At 57.0% G+C, this 21,429-nt stretch overlaps 1 protein-coding gene and 1 long non-coding RNA gene across 3 annotated transcripts; one reads left to right on the top strand and one right to left on the bottom strand.

Annotated features, from left to right (window-relative positions):
- Positions 1–409: 409 nt before the first annotated feature.
- Positions 410–4,596, top strand: PRF1 (perforin 1). 2 transcript variants are annotated; one of them, XM_006937817.4, is made up of 3 exons: positions 410–561; positions 1,880–2,455; positions 3,344–4,596. In XM_006937817.4, exons 2-3 carry the CDS (start codon positions 1,917–1,919, stop codon positions 4,470–4,472), a joined length of 1,668 nt encoding a protein of 555 aa, XP_006937879.1. In that variant the 5' UTR covers positions 410–561; positions 1,880–1,916; the 3' UTR covers positions 4,473–4,596.
- A 7,557-nt stretch (positions 4,597–12,153) lies between these two features.
- On the bottom strand, positions 12,154–21,215 carry LOC109492486. Its single transcript, XR_002146375.3, has 3 exons — positions 18,983–21,215; positions 14,339–16,814; positions 12,154–12,210 (listed from the first exon to the last, which is right to left on the bottom strand). It is a non-coding gene; the product is annotated as an uncharacterized LOC109492486 (long non-coding RNA).
- Between the last annotated feature and the right edge of the window lie 214 nt (positions 21,216–21,429).

Here is a 21,429-nt window from a genome sequence, read left to right as displayed (position 1 = left end):
GATCTCCCTTTCTAGCTGAGGCACAGAGAGGCCAAAATGGCTTGCCAGGCCACACAGCGAGAGCACAACTGAGCTGGCCCAGGCCCAGGCCGTGGGCTCCTAAGCCTCGGCGGTGAGCTCCTACCTTGTACCGCCCCTTACGTGTCTTATGTGATGCCGTAGATCAGAAGCAGGGGAATGGGCCCTGCCGGCCTGCTCAGCAACCCAGAGCTGAAGCTCAAAGTCCTTGTGTTAGTGCCACACCAAGCCTCACCTGTTTGCCCAGGCCCCCCACGCCCCGGGGCAGCTCTACTTGTTGGATGAGACGCGGCTTCATTTCCTGAGGGTTGTCAGAAAGGCCGGATGAGGAGATGAGCACAAGGTGGGTGCTGGTGGGAGGGGAGAGCAGAGGGGACCCGTGACCACAGCTGGAGGGGCGGGGCAGGAAGCAGAAGTGATGTGAACGGTGGCTTGGGTGATGAGCTGTGTGGTGAGCCTCCCCGGGGGCTGACACCACCATTTCAGGAGCCTCTCGTCGGGGAGACAGTGTCTGTGGGGGAGCGTCTCAACACAGGACTCCAGGTAGGGAGGAAGGTGGGTGGCAGGGAGGCTGGGAGCCCCCGGATGGGGATGGAGAGGCGCGGGAGTGAGGCCACTCTGTCCGGGGAGGAGCCTGATGGAGCAGGAAGTGCCGGGACCCGCGAGACTGTGCTCGGTCACCGACTCGCCGAGCGTCCTCACGCCCACTCTGGGCCTCAGTTTCCTCATATAGGAAACGGAGAGGTTACAAGGCATCGTCCGTAAGGCCCCGTCCAGTGCTGACGGGGAGAGCCGCTCAGAAAGCTGGAATGAGGCTCCCTGGGAGAGAATACGAGGAGGACCGGGATGGAGACGGAGCTCCGTGGATTAAGGTTACGAACCGTACAGGCCTCCTAAGTGGGATGGCCTGTGGGCCTTTGAAAGATTGCCCTTCTCCCATTTATCTCTCTGGGGCCGGAACCCCACCACCCCAGTGACTCCTGTGGGTGAGTCCCCATGTTTCAGAGGAGCTGGGGTCCCTGGAAGGTGCTGGAAGAGACAGGCCTCCGAGGCGTCCAGTTTGGATAGGGGTAGGGCCTGGAGACCCCGGATTACAAACAGGTCCACGTAAGGCTCCCGAGCCACCTCAAAACAGGGAAGAAGCTTCTAGCTTATGGTTGTCTGATAGGAGGCAACACATAGGTAGCTCGCATACACTGCCTGAGTGCCACAGGGCAAGGCGATGCCAAAGGAGGTGGGGACGCCAGGAGATCTGGAGGGGGGACTTGCCGGGCCTCCCCACACAGGATGCGAGGGCATAGGCACATCCGAATTCAGGCTGCCGCTCTCCCATGAAGCTCAAGAGTGGACCGCAAAGGGAAGGTGGGGAGAATAAGGGCAGTGCGTTTTTTCTTATCCAATCCCATTAAGGGCCTTGTGGGAGACAGACAGACAGACAGAGAGTGGGAGAGGTGGGGCGGGAAAAGCATGCTTGTTCTGGGGCCCACATGACACTTCTCCAGAATCCGGGCTTCTTTAGAGTCCCAGGTCCCTCCCCAAGTTTGCTATATCTACTCTCTGTCCCCTCCTCTGTGTGCAGAGCCCCATCCCCACAAGCAGCATCTGTGGTCCTGGGGACAAAGCCATCAATCTGGATCCCCCGTTAGGCCTTCAATAATGAAACCCTAGCAAGGGGCTCCTCCTGGCTGTGTGACCTCGGGCGCGTCACTTCCCATCCTGGGCCCATCCGTACACGTGGGGGATGGATGGGCCAGGTCTGCAAAGGTCATCGCGGCTCGGGCACTCAGTCACTTTGGAGATAGCGCGTTCCCTCTCCATCCCATACAGCCTGACAGTTCACCCTCCGTACCTCTGCCCACAGCTTCCCGAAGCCCAGACGCCCCCGTCTCCACAGCTCCATGGGTGCCTGCGTGCTCCTCCCAGGCCTCCTCCTCCTGCTGCTGCCCCGCCCCGCCCCAGCCCCCTGCCACACGGCCGCCCGCTCCGAGTGCCGCCGCAACCGTCCGTTTGTGCCCGGCTCAATGCTGGCTGGGGAGGGCGTGGACGTGACCAGTCTCAGGCGCTCGGGCTCCTTCCCGGTGGACACAGAGAGCTTCCTGCGGCCCGACGGCACCTGCACTCTCTGCCACAACGTCCTGAAACAGGGCGCCCTTCAGCGCCTCCCTCTGGCACTGACTGACTGGCGCGCCCAGGGCTCAGGCTGCCAGCGCCAAGTGGTCAGGGCCAAGGCCAGTTCCACCGAGGCCGTGGCCAGGGAAGCAGCCAGCAACATCCGCAACGACTGGCGGGTGGGGCTGGACGTGTCTCCCAAACCCAGCGCCAACGTGCATGTGACCGTGGCTGGCTCGCACTCCCACATGGCCAACTTCGCGGCCCAGAAGACCTTCCACGACCAGTACAGCTTCAGCACTGACTTGGTGGAATGTCGCTTCTACAGGTGAGAGCCGCGGGGGGTGGGGGGTGGGGGGTGGTGAGAAGGGGCTTGGGAAAAGGTGTGGGAAACTCGGAGTGGTCTGGGAGCCCTGGAATGGTGGCAGGGGGAACTCGGCGGGGGAACCTGCACACTGGCTGGTACGGTGCCCTCGGGCCTCCTCCCCGGTGACCCTGAACACGAAGAGCCCCGGGAGAGAACAGGCGGAGAAGAAGCAAGCAAGGCCATGCTAAGACGCCCAACACGGTGCCATTCAGATCTACTGAGTCCCCTCTGTCCTGTGGGCAGGAGACCTGGCAGGAGACTTCCCACCGCTGGGCCTCATTCGCACGTTCAGCCACAATTCGTGGCTGTCATGTGTCGGGCTCTGTGGTGGGAATTCGGGCCACGGCACCAAACAACAGCGGTCACAACCCCAGCCCTCAGGGACGTAGGTCCCACACCCCAGAAATGCATGGTCTCCGTGGAGGACCCGAGCCAACCACCCTGGTTCCTCTCACAGTGAGACAGGGTGCCATCTTCCCGTGTGGCCAGAGCAGTCAGGCACCCAATCCAGGGGACAGATGGACAAAGGCCACAGGACTAGTTTCCAAAGCTAGAGGGTCATCATCGGTGCAGCATCGTCACTTTTATAACCAGAAAATAAAAAGGAAAGAAGAAAACCTTATTTTGGAAAGGACACGCAGAAATACCTATACAGCATACCTAGGTTACCAAGGGACAACAGACAGGATGGGCTTCCCCGCCAGCTCACTGGTTCGGAGCTCGGGCTTGGAGCCAGGCCGCCTGGGTTCCAGCTCTCTATCAGTTCCACGTGACCTTGGGCAGCCTTGAGGGATGGCCGAGGGGGAGACTAACCACTGCTGGCCATCTGATGTTTCTCTCTCCCTTTAGCTCTCACCTGGTACACTCTCCCCCACTCCACCCCAATTTCCAGAGGGTCGTCAGAGACCTGCCCCCCGACTTCAACACCTCCACCGAGGCCGACTACCTCCGGCTCATCTCCAACTACGGCACCCACTTCATCCGGTCCATGGAGCTGGGCGGCCGGATCTCGGCCCTCACCGCCCTGCGCACCTGTGAGCTGGCCCTGGACGGGCTCGGGGCCAAAGAGGTGGAGGACTGCCTGGCCGTCGAGGCCCAGGTCAGCATAAGTGGCCGTGCCGACTCTTCATCGGAACTCAAGGCCTGTGAGGAGAAGAAGAAGCACCACAAGATAACCACCTCCTTCCACCAGGCCTATCGGGAGCGCTTTTCCGAAATAGTTGGCGGCCACCACACCTCCGTAAGTGACCTGCTGTTTGGGGACCAGGCCGGGCCCGAGCAGTTCTCGGCCTGGGTCGCCTCGCTGCTGGACAGACCCAGCCTGGTGGACTACACCCTGGAGCCTCTGCATGTGCTCCTGGAGAGCCAGGACCCGCGGCGGGAGGCCCTGCGACAGGCCGTGAGCAAGTACGTGATGGACAGGGCCCGCTGGAAGGACTGTAGCAGGCCTTGCCCCCTGGGGCAGAAGAAGAGCCCCCACAACCCATGCCAGTGTGTCTGCCACGGCTCAGCGGTCACCAACCAGGACTGCTGTCCCCGGCAGAGGGGCCTGGCCCACTTGGAGGTCATGAACTTCCAGGCGTCAGGCCTGTGGGGAGACTCTTTCACTAGGACGGACGCCTACCTGAAGGTCTTCTTTGGAGGCCAGGAGCTGAGAGTGAGCACAGTGTGGAACGATAACAACCCCAAGTGGATGACGCGGCTGGACTTCGGGGACGTGATCCTGTCCACCGGGGGTCCCCTGAGGGTGCAGGTCTGGGACCAAGACCACGGCTGGGACGATGACCTCCTCGGCACCTGTGACCAGAACCCACGGTCTGGCTTGCACGAGGTGAGGTGTGGCCTGTCCCACGGTCACCTGAGATTCTCCTACCATGCCAAGTGCTTGCCTCACCTGAAGGGGGACACCTGCCTGGAGTATGCCCCCCACGGTCTTCTGGGGGAGCTTCCCGGAAACCGGAGTGGGCCGGTGTGGTGAGAAGAGCCAGCCTCGAGAGGACACGTGGGCCTGGCCTGAAGGGGTTCTCACAGAGGGAGCCAGGACCGATGCTCATATACCCATTAGATGGAAAACTGAGGCTTACGTCCGCCCCCCCCCCCCCCCCCCCCCGCCGCTGTCCCCCAGTGAAGTGGCTGAATTCACAGGCCGGCCCTGAGACTGCTGTCCAAACTGCCTTAGCCTCCTGATCTTGTCGAGCCCTGGAAATGAGCCGGCGCCAGGCCACCGCTTAGGCCAGGAGCTGGCTAGGAGACTCTTCCTCCCAGGCTACGTGGTATCATTGCACGGCTTCCTTTCGCAGCCCTTGCTGGCGGCCGAGTCCTTCATCGAGTCGGGTCTGACCCTGCCCGCCCCACCTGCTCTCCTTGGTCTGTCGTCTTTACGCGCCAAGCTTTGCCCCTCCGGCAAATCAAAGGCCGTCTGGACCTGCCTCATGCGTGCACAGCCTGACGGAGGACTAAGAAACGTGACGTGACGTTGACCACGACAGTGACGGTTGTGGCAGAGGGGAGGATGGGGCCCGAACGTGGTCCTGGAGACCAACTTCCACATCAGCAATCCTCTAGGACAGGCGGCTCGCCCTGGGGCAGGTTTCCACTTTGGTTGGAAATGGGGGGGGGGACCCCAAAGAGTTTGCTTCCCTCATAACTCTTAATTCAAGAAACAGCAGCACAAGCTCAGTGATCAGAGGCAACACACACTCAGGTCCCGGCCGGGAGGCATCAGGAAATGGCGAGGACCAGGTGGAGCTGAAGAGCAAATGCTTTATCTAGAGGGGGCCGGAGGCTGTGTGCCCGCCAAGCATCCCTGTGCAGGAACGTGAGTCCGGGCCTGGCAGGTCCTCCAGTTTCTGAAAGCAACCAGAAACCCCAACTTCACTTCTTTGATTGTTGGCAATGCATCTCCCTTTGTAAAAATAAACCCAGGGGCGCCCGCGTGGCTCAGTCGGTTGAGCGTCCGACTTCGGCTCAGGTCATGATCTCGCGGTCCGTGAGTTCGAGCCCCACGTCGGGTTCTGCTCTGGAGCCTGCTTCGGGTTCTGTGTCTCCCTCTCTCTCTGCTCCTCCCCCGCTCGTGCTCTGTCTCTCTCTCTCTCTGTCTCCTTCAAAAATAAAGAAGCAATAAAAATAAAAATAAACCTACAGGGCCAAACATGGCCCAAGCCAAAGAGAACGTGTGTGCGGGCCATGATCGACCCAGAGCCGTCGGTTTGAAAACTGTAATTTCAACAGAACCCATTTGAAAGGCGGAGGGCTCCCTCTCGCCTGTCGCTCAGTTCGAGGGGAGAAGGCGGTGGTTCCAACAAGGTGGTGGCCGAGGCTTCCTGGCCTTGGCGTCCGGTAAGCCCCCGAGTCTCCGGTTGCACCGTCGAATGAAGTGGTCTTTGTTTCGGGCGCCTGGGACACAGGCCTTATAGAACACGGGCCCTCGGGGGTGGGTGGCAAGATCCCTGCCTCCCAGAATTAGCAGGATTTGGCTGTGCGGGGCGGCTGTCAGAGGGGCTCAGATTTGCTGGCACGGCCTCCTGTCTTTGAAACTCCCTACAAATGAAGCCCTTTGAGGTTTGGGTGGACCTGTACTCTCAAAAGCTCAGCAGTGATCTCACTCTCACCCTGGATCCCCGAGTAGGGCAGGAGGGACTGGCCGGGTAGAAGCCAACATTTTTACACCTTTCCGTTCACAGCCACACACACAGACAAGAGCACCAGAAAAAATCCTGAAACGTCATGCTGGCTGCTGCACTAATTGAAAATAAACACGGGTGTGGGCCGTACCCCTTGGGGAGAGCCGGGGCAGGGCAGGCCCGGCCCAGGGGACAGCCCCAACCAAAGGGGGAGACTTGTTTACGTGCCCACATGATCACTGACCTCCAGCAATCCCTTTGTCCCCTGGGCCTGGGTTTCCCCAAAAGGACACTCTTCGTTTGACTCCCATCTTAGGATGCTTTGGCAGGGGGCCACGAGCCTTTCTAGAAGGTCGGTGCCACATAAAGGGTACTGAGAGGGTATCTTGCTAACCCTCCTGGTTTTGCACATAGGGAAGCTGAGACCCAGAGGGAGGGACGGAACCGTGGTTACGGAAGTTCCTGGCAGAGCCGGGGCTCTGAGTCCCGGGCACGCACAGCTTTGGAGAGACTGGTGAAAAGGTGTCGGATGACCAAGGACGAGGAACAGCCCGATGTTGTTGAGGGGCAGCTCTGGTACCCTCAGCCCTAATTCAAGACCCAGTATGACATTGTTCACCTCTACCCCCACGCAGACAATGGGAGACTGTCACACCCGAGGCCACTTGTTCGTCCCGGAGATTCTGTGCCGTGCCAGATAGCTTCCGTTTGTCCTTCTGAGGTTCTGTCCCCACGCCGTCACCCTGCTCTGGCCCGGGACGCCGATCTGTCTGCACCGTCTGTCAGTGGGCAGGAGATGCGGGCACGGAGAGTGCGTTTGCTCCCCTCCCCCGTGAGGTGGCCGTGGGCTAGCCAGGTCACTCCTCCTCCCCAGGAGGCCTCTGCCTGTCCCCCTCTTTCTGGGTTCCAGCAACCGCACCCTCTCTCATCCTTTAGACCCCCACCGGACTAATCCTGAGTTGTCACACTAGGTTTGTGCTTCTCCACAGCTCCCCACACCTTTGTAAACGGGCCCTCTATGAACAGACCTTCCGGAAATTATTATAATTTGAATTTGCCATCGGCTTCTGCTATGGTCTAAATGTTTGTGTCCCCTCAACTATGCTGAAATCATAGTCCCTGAGGTGATGGGGGGGGGGGCTTTGGGAGGGAACATGAGTGGAAATAGAGCCCCTACCAAAGAAGCCCCAAGATCCCAGGCCCTTCTACCGTCTGAGGGCACATGAGAACGTGCTCTCTACAAACAGAAAACGGGCCCAACCGAATCCGCCAGCACCTTGAGCGGGGACTTCCAGACTCCGGAACCGTGAGACGTAGATTTCTCCTGTTTGTAAGCCACCCGGTCTGTGGGATTTGATCGCCGAGAAGAGACGCGAGCCACTCCCACTCCCTGCGGCTGAAAATGCCTGATTCTTGCTTCCCCATCGTCCTCTGCAGCTAGGAAAGGACACATGACGGGACTTGTGGGATGCCCCCGCCCCCCGTGTGGGGTCCTGGCAGAAGCAGAAGTGAGCCTAGGATTTGCAACCAGGTGATTTATGGGACAGGCAATCTCAGGAAGCCTGGCTGGGGGGGGGGGGGGGGGGAGGGCGGCCCACATTCAGCAAGTGGCCAATGAACACACACCTCAGGGTCATCCCAGCTCGGGGTGGAGGGAGGTGGACATCAGGACACCACCTCCCATCGGTCATTGGTTAGAGCTAAATTCCTTTTCTACTAATTTCACCCAGACCCAGCATCTCTTTTTGGCCAATAAAAACCCTGGTTGATGACACGGCATCCTGTCTTCTCCCCTGGCTACTCCAACCCCCCCATCCCCTTTCCCAGCCTCCCGCCCGCCCCATTCTGCTGGCCCAGCCTTAGAAGCACTGCTCAATTGTCCCCAGCACCTCCCTCCCCTTTCCCAAGGGCATGGAGCACCGAAGGGCTGGGACCGTCCACAGGCCCCATCGTTTCACAGATGGTCATACACAGGGTTACGGAGCACCGTCTGGAAATCGGGTCCCGTCCACCAGCCACGCACAGCGTCTGGCCTCTTCCGGCCTGTCTGATGGGGGAGACAGATGTGGACATGAAGGACGGTAGGGGGAGCAGGCTGGCATCCAGCTGGGGGGGCTCGGCTGCATTGCCTTTCTCTCATGCCCCCTCTTAGGCCCCGGTGATCTCTCCTAAGACGGGAGGCTGGCGCTGAGCACGGCCCAGTTTTTGCTTGTTTTTTTGTTTTTTTTTTTCAATGATTCCTTTACAGCACTTCATCTCCCTGCAGACACCTGCGTGGTCCCTGAGGTGTGGCCCTGCTGCCCTGGAGGCTGAGTCAGGGTCTGGCGTGTGTGAGCCCACGGGGACCTGCTGGAGAACAGGCAGTGGGGGGGGGGGGTGTGGGTGGAGGGGAGGGCCCTGGGTGAGGTGCAGGGCCCTTGCCGTTCTGAGAGGCTGCACATCCTCTCCCCAGTGTTGATCCCGCCACGTCTGCCACCAAGACCGGGCATTTCCTCACGCTGACCTTTGTCCCCTGGTGCTCATCACCACAGCCTCTCTGGGACAGCAACATCTCCTGGACGTGTCTTCCTGCCGCCTCTTCACTGATCGCTGGGCTCCTGTCCGATCCTCGGGGCCAACCCCCCCCCCCACCCCCAGCCGCCCTGGAGCCGGCACCCAGCCCACGTTCCCGTGGCCCACGGCTCTGCCGGAGGGCCTGTGCGGGGCCCACTGCACCTGCCCCCTGGAGAAGCCAGAGGTGCTCGGGGCCCGTGTCCAAGCACCACCCGTCCCAGAACAGCCTTCACCCAACGGCCGATAGGAAGCAGGTGGCGTATAAATGGTCCAGCTCCCTCGCGGCCGGTTGGGGGGACATGTTCTACGCCGACTCCCAGGGTTCCCCAGCAGGGTTAAGCTGCCAAGGCCACAGCGGCGACTTGCCTCACCACCTACGCTTTCTCGGCTGGCCTCCTTCCCGGTCTCAATTCCTCCTTCTCCTACTGGGTATTTTCTGGAATCACCTCTCCATATAAACTACCTGCCTGGGAATCCCTGTCTCAAGGTGTGCCTCTGGAGAAACCAGCTGAGACACACATCTGATTACATCATCGCTTTGCTTAAAACTCTTCACGGGGGACCTGGGTGGCTCAGTCGGTTGAGCGTCCGTCCGGCTCTTGGGCTCGGCTCAGGTCATGATCTCACAGGTCTGTGAGTTCGAGCCCCACGTCGGGCTTTGTGCTGATGGTGCAGAGCCTGCTTGGGATTCCGTCTCCCTCTCTCTCTGTCCCTCCCCTGCTCCCGCTCCCTCCCCCTCACTCAAAAATAAATAAACTTAAAAAAATCTAAAAAGAAAATATCTTTAAAACTCTTCACTCGCTCTTTGTGGGGCCCAGACTCGCTAACAAGTCCCACATACTGACCTCGCTCTCAACTCTGCCCTCGCCCTGTATCACTGAACTTACTGCTTCCTCTGCTGGCCATGCTCTCTCTAGCCCTTCCCACATGCTGCCTCCTCTTTCTGGAACTCGTCTCTACCCTAGGTCCTTCTCAGCCTTCAGGGTTCAGTTTCAAAGGTAGTTTCTGGTACATCTGGAGGGCTCAGTTGGTTAAGCATACAGCTTTGGCTCAGGTCAGGATCTCACGGTTCGTGAGTTTGAGCCCGTCATCGAGCTCCACAGTGACGGTGCAGAGCCTGCTGGGATTTTCCCTCTCTTTCTCTGTCTCTCTCTGCCCCTTCCATGCTTTCTCTCTCAAAAAAAAAAAAAAAAAAAAAAAAAAAGGTAGTTTCCTCCAGGAAGCCTTCCCTGGCTTCCAGGTCTAGGTCACGGCCCACTGTAAGGGCAAGGGCCATTTCTATCTTAGTCACAGTTGAATCAACCCGTCCAGCACCTGGCGTAAGTTTGATGCCTGGAAAACACTGGATGGATGATCAGCGGCATAAATGAACGAATAAGCAGATGAAACCCGCCAGTCTTCCGGCCTGTGCTTGAACTCTCCCAGAGGCAGGAGGCTCATCACCTCTAGAGGTAGCTGCTCTACACTGTGAGCCCTCGCATCACACATGTATCGCCTCCAGTCCTAGTAGCGGATCAGGGTTTCTGGGTGTCTAAAGCCTCTGTCCGCGGCTCGGTCGGGCAGAAGGACCAACCCCTGGGCTGGTTCCAGTGCCGGCAGTGGCTGTCCTTACCCCTCCCTCTGTGAGGCTGCCACGAAAGGACCACACACCGCCCGGTGGCCCAGCCGCCCCCTCTCTTGATAGTGACAACACTAACGAGAGCCTGGAGGTAAGTTGATGGGTAGCCCTTCCCTGTACCCACCCAGGCCTCTCACTTCTCAGCGGCCCCAGGCACACCTGAGCCGGCTCCGGCCGGGCAGTTCTTTCTCCGGGCACAGCTGATGCCCACTCGGCCGAGGCAGGTTGTGACCCCAGAAGGGCAGACCCGCCCCTTTGACCTGCTCATGGGATCCCTCTCCACGCCCCCCCTGCCACCCTGCTGCCTGATGAGGCCTTTTCCAGCCGAGGTTGCCACGGCCACACACAGGCAGGGGCCAGACTGGGCACCTGCCTGGCTTGGCACCGTCCGGGATTGGGAGAGTGGGCCTGGTGAGCTGAGAGTCTCACGGGGTGGGTGGGATTAGCGTCACACACAAAGAGAGGTCAACCCCCATTACGGACAGGACCCCCCGAGAGCAGCCAAGCCAGGCCACAAAATGAAATGATCTCAGCCACGCATTGACCCCAGGCTAGCCAGAAACCTGTCACGTGAACCTTGAATTTGAGCCGAGCCTGAGCCCCAACCTCCATCCCTTCTCTGTAGTACACCGTGATCACACAAACCGCCCCCCTCCAGATCCCGGGGCCCCCGGCTGTGAACCAGGGGCCAGAACACTGGTTTCTGCACCACTTTCCAGATTGGATGGAGGCGGGGGGGGGGGGGGCGCTGGCTCCGGCCCTCGGTGGGCATGGCCGGGTGGGCCCAACACCCCGAATGCCCCTGGGCACACCCCTTGAGCACCACCTTCCCCGTGCTTGGAAGAAGCCCTGCCTGGCTTGCCTTCCTCTTTCCAGAGACCCAGCCGGCCGGCCCCAGAAGGGCTGCTGTTATTTTGCGGGCTGCACTGGAATCTGTCTACTGCGGGGCTCCCACTGCACATCTGGGCTCACGGTTAATCTGCACAACAGCTGGTGCCCAGCTTCCTCTTAAAAGGGCAGCGACGTCAGCTCGCTGGCAGGACACCGGCTTTGCCCCTGGGAAGCCCAAACTCCCCGTGGGACTCAGCCATCCCGCAACGAGCCTGACCTCCCCCCTCTCCTCCCCGCGATCATCTCTGTCCCCCTTTCGTCCCGTCCACATTCGCAGGAATCAGCACCTCTAGGACTGGGGACCTTTGCCCAAGGTCCTGCCACTCGCTGGCAGAGAAGGTGACCCAGCAGGGGCATCGTGGCCATCCACGCCTATGCTTCTCCCACAGCAATGGGGGGGACTTCACGTGATTTTGTTTTGTAGAGCCATCTTCCAGGATGGGGTAACTGAGACCTCCCTGCCTTTCCTCGCCTCTTTGCTTCCATTCTTTTGCCCTCACCAACACCACAAATGAAACGCTAATAAGTAACGTTCTTGAGCGCTTACTGTGGGGTTTTAAGGAGCAGACACATATGAGTGATTTAATCTGTCCAGCAACCCGTGAGGTGGACGCACGAATCCCCGTCTTAGAAACGACGGATCCCAGAGAGCCCAGGGCCTTCCCCTCACCCTGTTCCGCACCTGCTCCACTTGCGCCATAGTCTGACTCCCGAAAGGTCGAGAGTGTGTTCAGAACAGTCTCAACAAGCATCTTCATGCGTCGGAGGGGCCGAAGAGGACCCACTTTCGGGGGCTGCTCTCGGGGGACGCACCTCTGTATGCCACTCGCTTGTTTAAAATGTCATAAAATAGGGGCGCCTGGGTGGCTCAGTCGGTTAAGCATCCGACTTCAGCTCAGGTCACGATCTCGCGGTCCGTGAGTTCGAGCCCCGCGTCGGGCTCTGGGCTGATGGCTCGGAGCCTGGAGCCTGTTTCCGATTCTGTTTCTCCCTCTCTCTCTGCCCCTCCCCCGTTCATGCTCTGTCTCTCTCTGTCCCAAAAATAAATAAACTTTGAAAAAAAATTTTTAAATGTATGTTAAAAAAAATTTTTTTTAAATATCATAAAATATATATAGCATCATATTCATCACTTTTTCTTAATGTTTATTTTTGAGAGAGAGAGCATGAATGGGAGAGAGGCAGAAAGAGAGGGGGCACAGGGAATCCGAAGCAGCCTCCGGTGCTCAGAGCAGAGAGCCCGATGACAGGGCTTGAACCCACGAACCACGAAATGGTGACCTGAGCCAAAGCTGAACGCTCAACCGAGCCACCCAGGCCCCCCATGATATCTGTCACTTTAGCCATTTGTAAGCGCACCGTTCGGTGGCGTTAACCCCCAACACCCGCGTTAACCTTACACCCTCAACGTCGTGTGAGCCTCACCTCGACTTATGCTTGGACCTTTTTCATCATCTCCAACAGAAACTCTGTACCCATCAAACCATAACTCCCCCTCCTCCAGCCTCCTGTAACGCCTACCCTATCCCGTGTCTCCGATCTGCCTACTTTAGGAACCTCACATGAATGGGATCGTACTATGTCTGTCTTCTGTGTCTGGCTCCTGTCGCTAAGCAGAATGTTCCCAAGACCCGTCCACCTTAGAGCACGTGTCAGGACTTCATTCCTTTTATGGCCAGATAATATTCCATAGTACGTGTGCATCACGTTGTTCATCCAGTCTTCTGTCCCTGGGCACTTGGGTCGTTTCCACTATCGCGAATAACGCTGCTACGAACATCGGGGCGCAAGTATCTGTTTTGAGTCCCTGCTTTCGCTACTTTTGATACATGCCGAGGAGCAGAAATGCCGGGTCACGTGGTTGTTCCATGTTTAACTTTTTGACAACCCACCAGACTGTTTCCATAGCCTGCCACTAGCCCCTTAGCTAGCCTCTGCCTTGACCTTGCTGTGTTCAAACCAGAACTCGAACACAGATCCAGCTCGGCTGGCCAGCCCCGGGGAGGCCATCCTTACACTCATGGCAGGGCCATGGCAACCCCAAGCATTCCCAGGTGCCAAGAGCCCAGCCCTGCCCGCCACTCCGCCTTCCCCCTGCAGAGCGCTGGGCCCCGCCTGGCAGGGGCAGGGGCACAAAGCTGAACGGGCGGGCACCTGTTCCTGGGCTGCGGGATTCTCTTGCCTAGCATGCTAAGTCTTTCTGTCTTATCCTAACAGGCTCCAGAGCCCTATCACAGGCGGGGGGCATATCGCAGGTGCTCAATAAACACTGGTGAGTGAATGAATGAATGTTGATGTCTATTTCTGCCCCTAAAGGACTATGAGCCAGGGGCAGGCGAGGGAGCAAGGCTCCTGACAAAGCAGGCAAGGAATGCTGAGGCTGGGCTGTGGGGAGCTGTGAGTTCCTCCATCCTCACCTTCTGGGGCTCCCCCTGGAGACAGACAGGCCCCCCGCCCCACTGCCCCACGGAGGCATGGGGAGCCGATGTATTTGGAGAAAGGGACTTCCCGCCAGAGCCAGCCAAGGTGCCTCTGGCCTCAGGCATAGGTACGTAAGAGGCACCAGCTCATAATAAACGTCAAGGTGAGGGTGGCATTCCGGTGGGGGCGGGGGGTTGCTTTTGCCTTTATCTGCCATTTCTTAGGTGCCTGCTATGGGACAGGCCCTGTGCAAATATGTATTGTTTCATTTCACTTTCCCAAGAGCCCCACTTCACAGATGAGGAAACTGAGGCTAAGGAAGGTGTTAGGACTTGTCCAGTGTTCCTCGTTGCCCAGTGCCGGGAAAAGTGGGATCCGAACCAGGGACTGTGCTGCCAATGGTCCAGAGTACATGTCCTGCTCCTGCCCCCAGCGCCCCCTCCCTGTCTGTCTTCCCTCGGCATCGACCCCTCGGCTACCGCAGACCCGAAGCGGTGCCCACCGCCCTAAATTTCTCCTTTCCTTGCAGCCAGAGCAGAGGGCTCATCGGGGGTTCCCCTCTCCCTCCGGCTCCTCACTCCCTCTGCCCTGGTCCACCTGGCAACGCTAGGTTCTCAGCCTACCCTGGCCGCCCCCTCTGCCCTCCTTGGCGTTTGGGAATGATTCCCACAGGCTGCGTATGGCTCTCCGGGGGCCAGAACGAGGGGCATACGTGGTTCCCCTCCCTGGGGCACTCACCGAGCCATACCCTCAGCTCCCTTGGCCGTCCTCTGGAGCAGAAGAGGGTAAGGAAGGCTGGATGGGGAATTCTAGGGAGCCCGAAGGAAAAGCAGGGCGCGTGCATGGGCCGAGCCTCTCTCTGAGCGGGGCATCGTCCTGGGCACGCTGACCCCACTCTCTTCCTTCCCACAGGCTGTCCCTCCCCCTCCCAGGAGACTCCCTGCCTCGCTGGAGGCAGCTCAAGGGAGGGGGCCCGGGGGACAGGACTCCAGCCCGGCAAGAGCCCCCCCCCCCACCCCTGACAGAGCAAGGTGGGCAGAGGAGAAGCAGAAAAGCCTGTGTTTAACTGGAGCCGGCAGTCTAAACATCAACATCTGTTCGTGATTTCAAAAACAAAACAAAACTACGGTCTGCAGAGCCAGTTCCCAGGGCAGACGAGATGGCAGGGGATTCCATCACTTTGTTAAGAACCCAAACTGCTTTCAAGTCCTTTGGAAACCATTTAAAACTGTACAGATGTGCTTATGAAGCAAACTGTGCAAATTAGCTTATAAACTATGAGTGAGTCCTGTGACTCTTGCCTGGTACTCAAGGCAGGTGCTGCAGGGGCCCCAGCCAGGTCATACAGTAGCTTATTCTCAACTATCATTGTAGCGTATCTGAAAATAATATTAGGGATTTCCTTGCGAAGGCTCAGCGATATAGACATTCCGGTCGTTTCTTCCCTAATTATGTCCCCCTCGACTATTTCTAAAAAGTATTCGTTTATTGTCTTTGTCGTATCGACAAAACTGGGCAAAAGGGCCCTTCTTCGTACCATGGGGGTTGAACAGCATTCCCGAAGCCCTCCCAGAACAGACGCGTGGGTGGGCTGCTACGTCCTTACTTGCTAAGTGACCTTGAGGGACCAGCTGCTCCTCCAAGTGCCCGGTGACCCTGACACGCTAGCAGCTAAATCAGGGTTTCGGATCACATGCGTGCTTCCGTGGGACCTAATGAGGGAGCACCTGCAGACACACCGGGTGCAGCAGCATCGCAAAGGGGTCCCGCTCATGCGCCGATGCCTGTCCTGCCTCCAATTGTGCAGACAGTTGGGGAATCCTGCCAGAGCTCAGAGGGGGCATCAAGGGTCAGGGGAGCATTAGCTCCATTTAGAAAACGGGAAACTGAGGTTGGAACGGTTGAAGCAGTTTGTCAGGCACGTATCGGCTGCCCAACAGTACCTGTTGGCTCAGGAATCACTCCTGGAGACATAAGGACCCGGGGCCACAGCTCACTGCTCTCAGGAGACCCGCTCCTGGTGGGGGAGCCAACTTTCCTTCTCAGCGAACCTTCCCTGGAAAAATCTCTGTATGAAGCCAGGTCCTCCTGCCTGTCCTCAGCCAAGGAGAGAAGGGGCCTGGGGAGGGGGCGGAGAGAACACCAGCCAGTGCACTGACGCTGACCTGCTGGCATCCAAGGCGGGAGGGACGAGGGCCTGTCTGGAATGCAGTAGCCTAGTGCGGGAGGGAGGGAGGGACGCAGGCAACCGGGAGGGAGTGGGGTCCTCGTGCATGGCCCCCACATACGCGCTCTCGTGGCCTCCACGGCCCCCCCTCCCCCACCAGGGTCTCCCTTCCAAAGGGGTTGGGGACAGCAAGTTGTTCCAGCCGCTCAGGGCCTCTCCCAAAACCCTTGAGGGAAAATTGAGCCCAACGGACAAGCACGTGACCTCCCTTTGTGAAACTCATAAACACACCCGTGTTCATCCCCACCTGGAAAGCCCAGGAAACACCCCCCGGGAACCCCACAGGGCGCATGCCCCGCCAGCTCCAGCAGGTGCCTTTCGGGAGAACTGTCTGCAGCTTCCAGGACACAGGCTCTAAGCAGCTGCCTCTCTGTGCAGAAGGTGCAGAGGGAGCTTTCCAAAGGCAGAGCCATACTGCCACTTTCCGTCAAGGACAAAAGAGCACAACAAGGGACCAGGAGGACAGTGTGTTACAGCCCCTTTATCTACTTCAAGGCCTGTCACTACCCCCCTCCCAAGAATTTGTCCTTGATTTGGTTGGGGAGGTGGTTAAAATGTCCTTTTATAATATGAGAATGTTGTGATAGTGGTTAGTTTCTTTTTAATGGGCTTACTTTGCAGAATTTTACATCCTCATATTCTTTTGAGAATTCTATATGCCTCCGAGGTAAGAAAAAAAGTTGGGGAACCACCGGAGAGAACACAAAATGGAGCCCCCCCCCTACTTTTTATGTTTCACTGTTTTTGTGGTTGAGAGCCTGATGTCACCTCTGGATCCTCTCCCAAGAAAACGGTATAAACACACTTTTACACGCAGCTTCAAGCCTCTGAAGCCCTGGAACTCTCCGTGAAGAAAGCAGGAAGGCTCCTTAAGCGAGGGCCTGGACAGGCACCCACAGACTCAGGGAGGTTCTTAGGAAAGGCAGTTTCTTTGGGTCTCCAGGCTCTGGGTTAGTGATTGGCATCAATCTAAATGCTCTGGTGGATCTAGAAAGGAAGGGGAAAGAAAGAGCACCGGGCAGGGAGTCGGTGTGCTGGCTCTGCCCTTGACTCCCTGCGTCACCTTGGCCGAGGGATTGCCCTTCAAGTCTCAGATCTCCCAACTGCTCAGTGAAGAGGTCAGCTGAGGGCAAGTGCAAGGTCCCTCAGGGACCATATTCCAGAAGCGAAGGAGTTTCTAGTAGGGAGTTCCAATAGCAAGAAAATATTACTTCCTTGGGCTGTCCTGGAGCTACCGGAGGGGTGACGTCCACGCGGGGCTTGGAAGAAAGCTGTCCTGGTTATTTTCTGTTCCTCTCTCCCCCCCCCCCCCCCCGCTCCCCATCTCTGGAGGCTGACCCCACAGACCATGTTGCTGGGACCTTTGCCAGTCAAAGGGACGCACTGACAGGTGAGCAGATGGGAGAAGAGAGAAGTTGGGCCTTTACCCACCCCCACCGGCCCTGTGCTCAGTGGAGTTGCTCTAGCCGTGGTTGCTCCCCCCCCCAACTCAGCTCCTGTTGGATGGTCCCCAGTGGCCCCTGAGGATGTCTGTAGCAGGTTCGGGTGTTGCTGCGCTGCCCCTCGCCCCACTCAGGTCCAGGGCCGGTTACCACCTGCCCCCACATAGTTCCTGGGTGCCTCCCCACTCCTAGCTGGTCCCCTTAACCCTGCCCACATCCCTGTGTATGGTCCTTGCATTCAATCCTCATCACAATCCAAGCTAAGGCCGCCATTCATTCTCCGCCCGGGCCCTAAATGCCACAGCGGCAGGCACATGGTATATACTATTTGTAATTAAATATTAAAATTAAAGATACGCCCTGATTTCCCTTTATCCAAAGTCCTTAAATATCATAAGAAGTGTATCTCTTGGAAAATTCTATGCCAGCGCTAGGGTAAGAAGAGGTCAGAAATTGCTACGCATCCCTGAAAGACAGAAGGTCGATGGGATGGGATGGGATGGGATGGGATGGGATGGGATGGGATGGGGAGATGGCAGCTGGAACCCGGGCAAGATACAAGGTGCCTAAATCTGACTGCACCATAACGTACAGCTTCCCTGTGACAAAGTACCCTCTAAAATGGCTACAAGCCCCGGGGAGCCTGGGTGGCTCAGTGGGTTGAGCCACCGACTCTTGATTTGGGCTCAGGTCATGATCCCAGGGTGGTGGGATCGAGCCCCATGTCGGGCTGTGTGCTGAGTGTGGAGCCTGCTTAAGATACTCTCTCTCCCCCCTGCCCCTCTCCCCCACTCACATTCTCTCTCTCTCTCAAATAAAAAATACTAAAAATAAAAGAGGTAGAAAGCTAGATTTTTAAAAACTTCAAAAATAAATAATGGCAAGCCCAGACCGACTGGGTGAAAGAATTTGTTGTATATCTATCTACCTATCTATCCAGGAATTAAACAGATTATACTAAACATTTATGCATATTTTTTCATATTAATTTAAGAAAGACAACCTAGTACAAAAATAAACACATAAGAGAATAAACCCAAAGGGCCGATAAACATGTGAAAAGATGTTCCATCTCACTAGTAATTGAAAAAGTCGTTTTAAGATAAAAATAAGACTGTTTTTTTTTTTCCTTATCCAATCGGCAAAAGTTAAAAGAGGTCGGTGACCTCAACTGTCAGAGTGGAAAGGGGGAAGCGGGTGCCGTCATGAGCCGTTGGGTGTTTAATTCAGCCCAGAAGATGGCCTCGTTTAGTTCAAAGACAGAACGGTAGTTACTTTGAGATAGCGCAGACATGCTGTCACCTAGGCCTTGTGCATGGGTGACGTGAGCAGAGGGTAGGAAAAGGAAAGAATAAGCTAAGGGGGGTACGAGATGACACTTAAAAGGCCCATGTCTTAGAAAATCTGTCACCATGACTCACAGGAAATAAGCCTTCTTGTGGGTGTTGAGGGGAACCTCTTGAAAGTACGTGGGGGTTTGAACAGCATGAAGTCCGAGAACCACAAGACCTTAAGGGAGGGCTTTCAAAGAAATCATTCTGTCCCCTTCAACCCCTCCACCACCCAACCGAAGGATTGGATCCTTCCAGAAGGATCCTTCTGGAATCCTTCTGGATCCTTCTGGATCCTTCCAGAAGGATTCCCATCACTGACAATGTCAAAGGGGATGCCAGTACCAAAGAGGATTCTGGTATTGCTGGCTCCAACACCCACCTGTGAAATAAGCAAGGGCCTGGAATCAGATGCCCTCCGGCCTCCGTATCCCGATCCATAAAATGCGGGTCATACCACCACCTTGTGGTATTGTTGGAGCGCTGAATGGGATGATGACCGTCAACAAAGCCAACTACAATGCCTGACAAAGTAAGTACTCTCCTACAGGACAGAATAAAATAAGCAAAGGTTACTGATCTGAAGACGGACTGGCTGCAGTGTAGACGGAGGCCACAGCAGAATGGAGAGGACGTTCCCTCTAAGGGAACGTGTGCGTCTGATGATATTTGAAAGCTAGAAATAATGCAGCATATATGGGAAATGAAGGGTCACCATCTTTACAAATCAAGAAGAAAGAGACCAACACCGCAAAGGAAAAGTCGGCGAAAGACACGGACCATTCGGAAAAGAGAACGTAAGTGTCCAATATCCATGAACTACAGTTCACGCGTACTGTTTAAAAGGAATATAAAATTAAACCAGTATGAGATGCTGTATTTTGAGCTACCAAACTGGTGAGAACTTTTAAAAAATGCAACGGGAAGTGCTGACGAGAGCAGGGACAGTAGGCTCGTCACCTGCTCCTTGGGAATGCAGGTAGGACATTTCCAGGGGACACACTGGAGGGGGCGTATCCAAAAACTCTGAAATGGGCAGCCCTCTTATTTAGAAAATAACCATAAGTTTGCACCGCCCTATGCAGATTTAGGGGTACCAACTTCTTTCTCCTCCACCCCTCTACCCTCAAAGACCGAGCCATGATTTCCCGGCCCCCGTCAACAGGACCCGTGGCTCCTCACGTGAGACGGGAGAGCAGTACAAGAGACAGACAACGGAGTCCGGCTGGAAATGGAACGGATGAGGTTGGAGACAGGCAGTCATTTTTCCAGAGCCAAGAGAAAGCTGACCGTCACCAGAAAGAGGGGACAAAGCAGTTGCTCTCGCGGGGGCGGGGGGGGGGGCCGCCAAGACAAAAGTTGAGGGTGCGTCATCAGGTCCTCAGAGTGACAGACGCCAAGAAGGGATGAGATGTAGGAGAGATTTATTGGGGAACTCCCTGTGAAGGATAAAGGGGGAGGGAAGAAGGCAGGGAGGGCCTTCGGATGGGCCCACGATGCGGGTCTGACAGTTGTGAAGGGAGAGCGGGAAGGAAGGGCCCCACGCGGCCGTGTGGCCTGAGGCGCTCTTGGGCCGAGCACTGGGAAGAGCCCTGGGAAGGCTGCCAGTTGGAGAAGCACCACAATGGGCAGAAGGTGCCCAGCTCTAGAGGCCCCTGGAGCTTCCTGACCCAACCCTGCTTGGTCCCGGGCCACCCAAAGGCAGGGAAACTTTCTAGAAGCCGGGTGGTCTGCCCTAAACCAAGTGAGCAAACGTACAGAAACGCTGGCCACTAGCCCAGCCAGGAATCCCCCAGGGCTGGCCTCGTCCAGGACACCCCCACGTCAGCCCTTCCCAAGGCCTCTCCCTGGCCTGCACCCACCACCCCTCCCACCAGGCTGCCCCACACCCGCTCTGGTCATTTATAAGTCAATATGGCTTTCCCAGAGAACAGCTGCATGGGACACCGAGGAGTGCCTTTGTCCCCTCGTCCCAGCTCCTCTAGGAGGGAAGGAGACCCGGACGGAGAGCTGGAGGCTGCCACCGGCCCCTGCCTCCCTGGCATTACCTGCCTCCTGGCTCCAGCGTCCCTGACTTTTAAGGAGCCTCCTGTGTCCACATCACTTCTTTGGTGGCATCTCAGCCGGGCTCCTTTGTTCTGGGTCTCGCACCCTATATTAACTTTAATCTCACCCTCCAAATAAGCATTTTAATCCCATTCACAGTTGAGGAAATGGAGACTCAGAGACACAAGGTGGTCCACAATCCAACTGCCAGGGTATGGATGCCCAAACCGCTCCTGCTGCCTGAGCAGAGAAAGCGGTGTGTCTCATGGTATTCGGGGGCCAAAGAGGTGGGGAATGCCACAGCCAGGGACAGTGCAGTCAGGAGAAAGGCCCAACCAGCATGGGCCGCTCTAGGGACACGGGTGTCTTCCAGAGCCAGAGGGTGGGAGAGGGAGTGGGGGCTGGGGGAACAAAGATACCGCTCGAGTTTTCACAACTAGCAGCTGATCATGCTTTACCTAGGTGAGTAAAAAATGAACCGCCTTGGGGCGCCTGGGTGGCTCAGTCGGTTAAGCGTCGGACTCTTGACCTCAGCTCAGGCCGTCACCTCACGGTCTGTGAGATCGAGCCCCACGTCGGGCTCTGTGCTGACAACACAAAGCCTGCTTGGGATTCACTCTCTTCCTGTCTCTCTGCCCCTCCCTCACTCGTGCTCTTTCCCTCGCTCTCAAAAATACACATTAAAAAAAAAAAGGCAAACAGCCTCTTGTGAGGTAAAACCAATATAAAGATACGACAGTGCTGATTCTGCCGAAGCAGCTGGGGGTCCCCTACTGGACACGG

Source organism: Felis catus, chromosome D2 (genome assembly GCF_018350175.1).
Source record: "Felis catus isolate Fca126 chromosome D2, F.catus_Fca126_mat1.0, whole genome shotgun sequence".
NCBI classification, from domain to species: Eukaryota; Metazoa; Chordata; class Mammalia; order Carnivora; family Felidae; genus Felis; species Felis catus.
Note: the sequence above shows the minus strand (reverse complement) of the source record. Positions and strands in the feature narration are given on the sequence as shown.

Excerpts from the sequence above, each read along its gene's own strand:
- PRF1 (XM_006937817.4), top strand. The coding sequence starts at position 1,917 with ATGGGTGCCTGCGTGCTCCTCCCAGGCCTCCTCCTCCTGCTGCTGCCC. Across the intron at positions 2,456-3,343 it reads GTGGAATGTCGCTTCTACAG|CTCTCACCTGGTACACTCTC; the intron begins GTGAGAGCCGCG and ends CTCTCCCTTTAG.